The 10,726-nt window shown below is 38.0% G+C and overlaps 1 protein-coding gene across 1 annotated transcript; it reads left to right on the forward strand.

The window, feature by feature from the left end:
- The first annotated feature begins 434 nt into the window (after window positions 1–434).
- Window positions 435–9,491, forward strand: DNAJB9 (DnaJ (Hsp40) homolog, subfamily B, member 9). The gene is made up of 3 exons (XM_009327636.1): window positions 435–496; window positions 3,693–3,920; window positions 5,725–9,491. Exons 1-3 carry the CDS (start codon window positions 484–486, stop codon window positions 6,153–6,155), a joined length of 672 nt encoding a protein of 223 aa, XP_009325911.1. The 5' UTR covers window positions 435–483; the 3' UTR covers window positions 6,156–9,491.
- Window positions 9,492–10,726: the final 1,235 nt, after the last annotated feature.

Here is a 10,726-nt window from a genome sequence, read left to right on the forward strand (position 1 = left end):
GAAAGGTTAGGGGTCGACTGGGGTGGCTGGGGGAGGGGGACTGGGGACGGTGTCGGAAAGAGGGGACACTGGGACTCGTTCTGGTGGATTTATTTGCCCTTTGGGCCCCTCTGGGCTCTCACTTCTCGCTAGGCCCATCTGCTGTGGTCTTTACCAAGCCTGTCCGACTTGGAGGTGTGACAGCGTCGCTTAGTGTCGCTGGTATCGTCTGCTGAGCTCTGGCTCGGCCTTGATTTGTGGCACGGCTCTAGCGAGGTTCGTTAGGGGTCTGGCTAGGGAGGATGATGCCAGAGGAGGCTCTGTCTCGTTTCCCTGTTCTCCAGAGCAAGATTCAGGATCCTTCTCCTGGATTAGCTTTCCGGTCAGTATAGGGGAGGCCAAGAAAAGAAAAGTACAAGCCCCGGAGTTTGACGGACTTTCCTGTAGCTGCTTGTGGTCTAGGAGACTTGCTTACTCATCGGGTTAGTCGTGATATGAGAACCAATGGAAAACTATGGTAACTTTCTTATTACTCATAAATCGGTTGCAGAAATAATTATATGACATCAGGATTCCACTGGATAGTGCATCACAGTTGGTGTAATCAGAGCAGTAGTGGTGCTGTGGATTTTCTGAGTATGTGAGACTTTGGGAACATAAGCATTTACTTAATATCTTTGCTAATTATTTTCAAAGAGGGATGGAATAGGGCATTTGCATTGCAAGATGGAAGTAGCTCCTTATTTTCTATACATGGCAGATTTTATTCCAGGTGCATCATCCTTACACATCACTTCATCGTGCAGCTGTTGATAAATGTTGATAAACTGATAGAGAACTGATGGAGTGTTATCACCTCTATAATACTTTTGATAAACATTAGACGGTATGCTTCTTATACCAAGCTTAATAATAGTTGAGATCTGTAACTACTTATCCAACAGAGTTAAATAGTTAATCTGTGTTAATAAAATCTCTGACTTTATTGCTAGATGTACCCAAATAAAATGTTGTTCTTCATAATTGTTAGGAAGGACTGTTTTGTGGCATGAGCATAATGTCAAGAAGTATACTGAACTTAACGAATTCTGGAATGTGTTTTAAGTGACTACTGTGTGTAGCCTGGAAAGTGAAACTTATCTGTCCCTTTTCGATTGAGAAACTGAAGGAGGAGGGACATAAGCAGCATAAGTGTTTAAAAGAGACTTTATTTTATAAGGGTTTGTAAAAATAGTTAGGGATGGCAGGGCCGAGGTCAGGCACTTAACATCTTAGTTAGCAGTAGCAATGCTAAGATGCTGACAGCATATTAAATAGGTATTTTCTAAAAAGTAAATTTAATAATTGATGATAGTGTCTAAATATAAGACTTACTATGTCTTTGTGATAAACCTACAAGTTTAAAATGCTGCTTATATTGGAGTTTCATTTGCATTTGATTTTCATTTTATTCTTATATTTGAGTTTCATTGAGTTGTTCAAGTACAGCATTAAATCTGTACATTATTAAAAAAAAGTGAAACTTAAGTACTGATTTTTTTTTTTTAAATATGCTTTAGAAATCCAGATAAAACTAGGGGCAGTATAGCATAGAACTGCATTACAGAAATCCTAATGTAAAACTGTAGAAAAAGGAAAACTTAGGTGTAATTTATTATCAAGAATAATAGAAGTTGAGATAGAGCAGAAAACTTTAAAGGAGTGACTTGATGTTCTCAGGCTGTGATGAGCTTGGGAGTTATAGAAGAGGATTTGGCTCTTAATGAAGGACATAAACTTCTCTTTTTAGCTCTTTTCAGTGTTTAATAGTAGAAGCAGGAAGGTTAGCCTTAAGAGAGATTATATAAGCGTGATGCAGGTGTGGGGAAATGAAGTAAAATAATAAAAACAATCTCATGTTTGAGATGCAGATGTAAATCTGAATCTATAAAGCACAAACAGGAAGAAAGCCCCAAAAGTGTTGAAGGATGTACATGCATGCAGTTCTTAGTGCCCAAGTGGCAAAGTTTCCAGTTAGTGAAGTGGTGAGAGAAAATACGTGGAAAGGCTTGTACTAAAAATATGTCTGGTATCATGCATAAAGAATACTGAAAAGAACCGTCAGTTTGGTATCTAAGTGCGCTGATCAAAATACAATTTGTTTCAACTGCTGCTCCTTAACACTTGATATCATGCAGGCTGCTAGCCAAATAAATGCTTAAGAGGGCATGGGTATGTTAATCTTAACGAGCTTTTTGCTCTTGCCTCGCAACGTTCATTTTAACCCCCTGACTTACCTATTAGAAATGGTATTTTTTTTCCATTTTTGGTGCTTGGGTGTTAATTTTCTTTAGAGGGTATGGACTTTCTATTAAAGGCTCAATTGTCTTATGTACTTGATATTCAAAGGTTTTGAACTGTGCGTGACAAATGTTTGGACCATATATGGTCTACATTCGAACTTTAAGTTACTCAGACGGTAAGGTTAGTTTATTCAACTTTCAGGAAAGTAATACCCTTCATCTCTTTGAGTTGTACTTATAGTGGAATCCGGTGAGGGGGATGCGTTACTTCTGGCATGTTCGGGGCCTTGTATGTCCTGCTGGTTAGGTGACAGCCAGCATTCTGTCTTTGAACGTTCACGTTTCTATACTCTGTGTTTTAAATATAATATGCACAGGACTTGGAAAATCACTTGATCTCTTCTTCTGTTAGGAAGAGTTCACCCTGTCATTCATAAAAATCATGAAAGATTGTGTGGCTACGTGGAACAGATTTTTCTTACGAGTTATTTATGCCACAACTTTTTCCCTGAGTTCTAGCATCAGTCTGTTTTAAAATGTAACTTTTTGACAAATATGTTGCTGAAAAAAAGTTACCACTTTTAATTATTGTTGAAGCTGCTTGTCTTGTATAGAAGACTTCTTTTTTGAGTTCAGTTCAGATATTGAGGGTTTCATATGTAAACCTTTATATGCAGTGGTATTTATCAGATGAATTCTTTGATATCATAGGTATGGTAGGTGTTTTTATTTCTAGTACAATCTAATATGAAAGTAAGCTAATCCCAGCCCATTGTAAAGTAAAGGAAAATGTGCCCTACTTGACTGAACTCTGTACTCTAAATGAGTGTTTTGCTCTTTATCATGTTCTCCTTAGGTCAGTTAAATGACCTCCTGAAGCTGAGCATGAGTGTCTAACAGTCTTGTCTTCCTGCACCTCACAGTCGATCTCCAGGCCAGTTGTGTTTTCAGGCTTTTATTGTCGCACAAGCTAATCAGTAAATTGGTCTTCCAGAATTGAGTGGGTTTTTGCAGCCTGCGCTTAATTTAGAACTGTTGTGTTTATGGTCCTAGAACTCAAGGATTAGTTTAAAGCTAGTTCAGGTACGCCAGCATGAACTGTTTGATACAGTGAAACATGTTGTATATTTACTTCACAGCTCTGTGGGAGAATGTGCAGTTAAAGATAGGTGTAAAACAAAGATGAACATGGAAGCGTGCTCGTGATGTACGTGAAATGTGAATTTGCTGTATTTTCATTGACATATTCTCTGATTATGAAACTGGGGGAATGGAGTTTGTTGACACGAGTGAAACAAAGTGCTTACCTGTCTGTCACTGAGTGACTCCTGAAACATACAGGTCTTCCTCTTTCAGCTTACAGTTGTACCTTTAAGTTGTTGTGGAACCTGAAATAACTTGTTCTTCAAGTATATTTCTTTTTCTTTCTAGGAACCAGAGAAATGGCAACTACGCAATCTGTCTTCACATTTGCTCTCTGCGTTTTAATGATAACTGAATTAATACTGGCTACAGAGAGCTATTATGATATCTTAGGAGTTCCAAAAAATGCATCTGACCGCCAGATCAAGAAGGCATTTCACAAGCTGGCTATGAAATACCACCCAGACAAAAATAAGAGTCCTGGTGCAGAAGCAAAGTTTAGAGAAATTGCTGAAGGTAATATATGCTAACCTTAGTCTTACTAATTCGATACACGGCTTATAACTGTGAGCAAATGTGGTAACTTAAGTATGCTCTGTTTTTACTGAATAAGAGGTAAAAAGATTTTTTTTTCTTAATTCTACTTTTGTGGTGTCAAATGTCCAATATCAATATCTGACTTGTTTCTGTGTCCTTGCACATTAGGCAGGCCTTTTACACAGTTTATGCTTTCCTGCTTATTAGGCTTCTTGGCTTATGCCTTTTGTCACACAAAATACTTGGCAGTAGGACAACTTTAGCCCTAGGAGGTTAATTCTTATCTTTTTGATCTGTCTAGTAAGATCCAGCTCGGGATTGCTAGGGCTTCAGGGGCACCTAACAGCAACCTTCTAGTACTTATGGAGAGATTATCAAAAAAACACAGCAAGGTGCTTCAGTGGTTCATGGTGGGAGTACGAGAGACAACAGGTGCAAGAGGTTCAGAGTAGTTATAAGGAAAAACTTTTTCACCTTGAGGATAGGCCAGTGTTGGAACAGGTTGCTTAGAGAGGTTGTGCAGTCTCCATCCTTGGCAATTTTTCAGGAATGACTGGATAAAGCCCTGAGTAACCCAGTCTGATCTCATAACTGACCCTACTTTGAGCAGTAGATTAGACTAGAGGCCGCCTGAGGTAATTTCCAACCTGAATTAGCCTGTGATCCTAGGAATACACCATTCATAAGGGTTTTGTGATAAAATGTAATAGCAGAAGTGAATAATCAAGAATAGAAAAAGGCTTGCTGAAAAATAAGGTGTTCCCGGTTCTGCTCCCCATGGACTCTGTTACAACGTCCATCTATTTGTGTAGTTCTCCTAACTAAGCTAATAAGAGATTTCTGGGTTTTACCCTCTTGTCTGCAGAAAAGTTCTTTTGAAAGAAGGGTAGTTATTAATATAGTGAAAGGGAGGGACAGTCTTGTTACATACTTACTGCAGATGTTAGCACCTATTACAGAAGGAATTGGGAACTCTTTAAGTGTTGAAGTATATAGAATAGTTGCAAGCCTTTGATAGGTAAGAAAATGGAAGCGTTTAAAATACTTAATGTTATCAGAATGGGTATATCATCTGTCAGAGTTTCTGCCTTCGAACACCAGTAGCTGTAGTTCTGGATCAAAGATCGGATGGAAACCTAATTCCATTTCAGGTATATCCAATCACAAAATCTGTTTATTGCTGGATTTTTGAGAAATTGAGACTTTGGGCATGGGGGAAATTCATTCCCTTTATTTTATCTCCTTGATGTTTATCTTAGTGCTCTGTTGTAACTGCGGTGTAGCTAGAACTTGCTGGCTGGCAAGTAGTTTTGCAGACATTGCACTGTGTTTCTGTGATGGGAATGCAGCAGGCAGTTCATTTTGTTAGGTAGAGCTCCTAACTCATCCTCTCTCCTTTGGTCTTTCTGATCGCCATGTGCCATTGCTATTTTCTTTCAAATATAAACACTAATCTTTATTGCTAGTTAAACTAAGTTGTATTATGTGAATTTAAAATTTTGAGGATATAATCTATCCTCATAGTATAGCTATATTTATTATTATAAATAAATAACTGTTTATTTTGAGACAGCTTATTTTGTCTTGGAGAAAGTTAAACAAATGTTGAGCTTGATTGCGCTTGCGTGTTGAATGAAAGTCTTGCTTGAAATTTGTCCTAGTGAGGGAGTGGGAGAGAGCTGCTGTTCTTTGTATTTGTGTATGGTTTTCTTTTTTCTTTTTTTTTTTTTTCCTTAAATGGTAATGTGAATAAACTTTCTAACTTATTTTTTAATGGAAATAGCATACGAAACATTATCAGATGAGAATAAACGAAAAGAATATGATCAGTTTGTCCATCATGGAGGACAAGGAAATAATGGAAGCCCGTTCCATCAGTCATTTAATTTCAACTTTGACGATCTCTTCAAAGACTTTGACCTCTTCAGTCAAAACTCACGGTCAAAAAAGCACTTTGAAAATCACTTCCGAAGTCATCGGGAAGCTCACAATCGGCAAAGACGTTCTTTCCAAGAGTTCTCCTTTGGAGGTGGACTGTTTGATGATGTGTTTGAAAATATGGAAAAAATGTTTTCGTTTAGTGACTTTGAAAACGCACACCGACACGCAGTGCGAACTGATAGCAGGTTTCATGGGTCCAGCAAGCACTGTAGGACTGTCACTCAGAGACGAGGAAACATGGTTACCACATATACAGACTGTTCCGGACAATAATGTTTCCTTTCTTTTCATCTCTTTTCTTCTTCTTTCAACATCTTCATAATCTTTCTTGGTTTTGTGCTAACATGGAAAAAATTATTTCAACTGTTTGTTCTAAAAAACCACTTAACTGCTATAAAGAAACTGTAGATGAAACAACATGCATTTCGGCAGTAGATGTCTCAGTAACTACTTAGAATGGGAGAGAAATAATCTCATGTGACAGAAGAAATTATATGTATTTCAGCTTAGTAAACACTTTACGTAAATTTGAACTTCAACACAAGATACATATTTTTAATTTCAGAAATGTAATATTTTTTTCATATATGCCAATTCAGGACTGTTTGAGTTACTGGTGCATGGATTGCAGCAGAGGAGATACTTTAATTTTGAAGTGCTGCTTTTTTTATCACATCTTTCCAAGTTTTCACTTGCAGTTTTTACCTGATACGGACTTACTGTGCAAATTAAATACTTTACACAAGATTAGCAGCAGAAATATGACTTACCTGGATCTTTGTTACTCTGTCCAGCATTGCAAATGTATTAATAATGAAACACTTTTTAAAGTTGGAAAATAACAAGAGGGAATATGTTAAGATAGTGCTTCACCTAGGAGAGTGATGTAGGAATTACTTTTATTTTCAAACAGCCTTTCATTGGCCTGAAAAGATTTTAGGATTTGAATAACCCTTGACTTATTTAAGGGGTATTCATGTAAGTAAGTTTGTGTGCACACAAGGTACCTTCCCCACCCCCCCCCAAAATACAAATATCTCTTTAACAAGGTTTGGAAGAACATACCGAAAACACTCTTGATTTATGCTTATTATGTTATCATGTGTGCAATGTAGTTTCCATAGCTGAGTTTATTGAACTTTAATACTCCTCTGTGCTGTTGTGAACTTAAAACAAGATAAACTTGCCTACAGATTCCTAGTGTTTCTGGAAGGGTCTAAATAAAAAAATAGATAGTGTTTAGATTGACAGATTTATTACCTGTCAGCAAAATTTTTCAGTGTTGTGATTTGAAAGGTAAATTCTTAGCATAGACACAGAGTAAAACTGAAAATTACAATTGTTGTATTCATCTAATGCCTTGTCTGATAACAAGGACAGTGCTAATGGGTATCAATTTCAGCACCATGGAAATCCATAACCAGTCTAAACTATTTGAAACAAAAAAAAGAAAAAAACCCCAAACCAAACCCAAAAACCCACAACAAAACCCCTGAATATTTTAACTGATGTCAATCCAAAAGTTCTGTTTTATTTCTTAACTAGTAATACAGGTTTAGTATATTAAATTGGTTCCCCTTGATAAGATTGCTGTCACCCACATATTGCTGTCCCTTTAGAACTGTGAGATAAGAATTTACCTTTCAGATTGATTACATGAGCAAAGTGAGCATTTTAAACAGCCGTGTTCTAAATAGGCTTTGTGTTCTTAAAATCTTTATCAAAAGAGATTTAACCCTTTGCTTCTCGGATGGATATTGAAGCTGCCTACTTGCTAAGTAACTTTAACCTTCCCCTCAAGGGTACGTATTATTGCTTGTTCAGTTTTCATTCACTAAATACTTGGAATGGATTGTTGCGTTATATTAAGTGCTTTTCCTTTTCCATGTTCTTCTTTATTTATTAATAGACTAATACCTCATATATGGTCTTTATAAAAAGCCAGTAATTTGTGCAACATTATCGGAATGTGCAATATTCTTCTAGTAGACAAGTGCTGGAGTGAGTGTTTGTGTTATTTCCACCCTTTTTCTGTGTAAGTAGAGATTTTTAGTTTCTTCTGTATAATTAATGTATGATTCAACCAAAAGTTGTAATTCATGTAGATTTCTGCATTTTTTTCTTTAACATACTCCATCAGTCCTGTGCATGAATCAAATTATCTGCCTGATTCATATCATATGGGCATCCAAGTGAACAAATTATTAACTTAAAGTTCTGAATTACTTTCTCTCACAATATCAAGGTTTTTTAGAGGGCATTTCTGTTTGCATTTGAGGAGAATCGTTCACACTGATAAGACTTTGGAATGATGTGGCCTTTAGTATTAAATGTAAGAGAGCATTAGTGAATGTCCTTTAGGGATGATGGCTGCTGGAACTTAGAGGTGGGAGGCAACTCTAGAAGCAGGATGCAAAGGTAAAATGTTAATGCCTTTCTTAGCCTAGTGAATATTTTCTTACTTAAAAAAAAAAAAAAATGGAAACAGTGGAGTGAGCAGTTCTTAAGCGTGGGAGAAGGAATATTTAAAGTTCCTACTAGAACCAAACCACTGACTTCTCCAAAGGTAGTTTTCTCCGGTTATGAACTTGGGTCCATTCCCTAATCCTGAATTAGAGGAATAAAAGCTAAAATAAGCACTGTAAATTGTAGAAAACACAGCCACCCCCAAAATAGAAGTCTGTTTTAAGTGACTGTATGAGTTGGCCATCTTTCAAGCTAAGCTTTTAGGTGAAAATCAAGGGTCCTTGGCTGCTTCTAGGTTAGCTTCCCCTCTTTAAGGATGCTCCAGACTTTATTCATACAAAGTGTACTTGTTTTCCTTAACTCTTTAAAGTCAGAGTATGAAACGGATAATAAAACTATAGGGTTGCTGGTTTTCTAGCTGATAGTACCTTAAAAAGAGTTCTACCTAGTTTATTTTTATCTGCTTCCATATTAGTTCTCTTAATTACTTGTCATAGGAAAACCAACAAATACTTGCTATTATTCCTATGGCTTCTCAAAGTGACCTGCTTGTTCTGGTTGTTGATCCAAGGTAAAATCCAAAGGTGAGCTCGTCATTAGTATTGCAGAGTCTAGTGTACTGCTATCCATATGACCTCCTATGATGCGTATGCTTTAAATAGACTTTAGCTGAAGAAATTCAGGCAGGCTTTCCTCAGCCCGCAGTCTTCAGTTCCATGGCTATCAGAACACAAGCTTGCAACACATGTTGTGCTTCTCGCTTATTCAGAGCTCTTGCACATTCTTTTCCTATTTATAGTGTTTGCTTCATGGCAGGCTCTCCAGCGGAAGTCCTGATATAACCTTATGACACCCCTGACTTCAGAATTTTCTTAAGTGCCATCTTTGATCTCCATATCTTGTGAAAAGACCCAGCAAAACCTATTTTTTGTTGCGTGAGGGTGAAAAATACAATTCTTAACAATTTTTTGAAAGGCATTTATGCATACGTAACTCCAGATCGTTGAGTTTCTAAAAAATTACAAAAACCAGTGGGTTTTTTGTTTGTTTTTTCCCGTTATACTTTTGAAACACAGTATCTAGTGGAGATGAAAGTACTGTAAACTTAACTAGGGTGCCATTACATTAAAAGTGTGAAAATTGTTTGTGTGTGAAGTCTTTTTTCCCCTCCCTTTTTTTTTTTCTTGTTCTTCAAGATGTATATGGAAGCTGGATTCAAGTGGGTTGTGTGGCACTTGTGTTTTATGGGACAATTGGACTACTACCTTTTCCCTGAATGGGATGATGGGGTTGGCAGGGAGAAGGGAGTGGGGCTGAAAGAAATTGACTTAATTTTACCTGGTCTGTTTTTCTTAGAGATGTTGGGAATGGGTCGGAGTTTAGGCACTGTGCCTGTAAACCAAGCAGACAAAAAAGCCTGTGCAAAAGGGCCTTTTTCTGAGAGACAGAAAGCCTCTGCCTTGAGAACTGCGGGGTCTCTGCCTGCTGGCTGTGCTCTGACCACCCTGCTGAGAGGCGGGAGAGCAGTACGACCAACACTAATTGGCCTGGGTTGCCACTGAAAAGCGCAGTTTCTGAAGCCAAGGTTAGGATGCTGCTGTGCCGATTCGAAAGTTGACTCCATGACTGTGCTTGCGAGTTCTTGTTTCCTGGACCTAATCCTTTGAAAGTGGAGAGTATAAAAGATTTGGGTATGTCTCATCAGGCCATTTCTCATTAGGACGGTCTTCCCTGGAACCTAAGCAAATCTGCCATCTTAACAGTGCAAAACCAAATTTTGAGGACTAAATGTGTTGGAGATAATGGAAGATCTGTGTTACATTTTTATGCTGAGGGGGGTGGGGTTTTTTTAGTTAACTGTAAATAGAAGAATCGGGAGTGTCTGTTGGACTTGAAACAAAAGCCTTGTGTAGAGTACCTCGACTGTTCCGTGTATGGGGCTCATTTCAGAATAAAATGCTGTTCAGAGGATCACCTGGCTCTGGTGGCTGACATGGTTGAGCCTGACAGGCCTGCCCTCGGGTGGTGATTCATACGGCCATGCTGCTGACTTCTGTAGGGTGGGCACCTGTTTCTTGAGGGACTGGACAGAGACCAGCTTTGTAGAGGCCTCTTAGCAGCTGTGCTATCAATTGACCTGTCAGTCACTCCTAGCATAAGTCTGAATCAATTCTGGGTTAACTCATCCTCGATTCCAGTTTGTTTAAAAACAAAACAAAAAAACCCCAACAAAACCTGCTATAAGTGATGCGCTCCAAAGCTTAGGCACGGTGGAAAACAACATTTTATATGGCACACGTTACCTGTTAAGCAGTGGTGTTTGATTCGAGAGCATTTATTTTAAGAACTACGGTAACACTGAAATGAACGTTACTGCT

This window comes from Pygoscelis adeliae, unplaced genomic scaffold (assembly GCF_000699105.1).
Source record: "Pygoscelis adeliae isolate BGI_AS28 unplaced genomic scaffold, ASM69910v1 Scaffold113, whole genome shotgun sequence".
Taxonomy (NCBI): Eukaryota; Metazoa; Chordata; class Aves; order Sphenisciformes; family Spheniscidae; genus Pygoscelis; species Pygoscelis adeliae.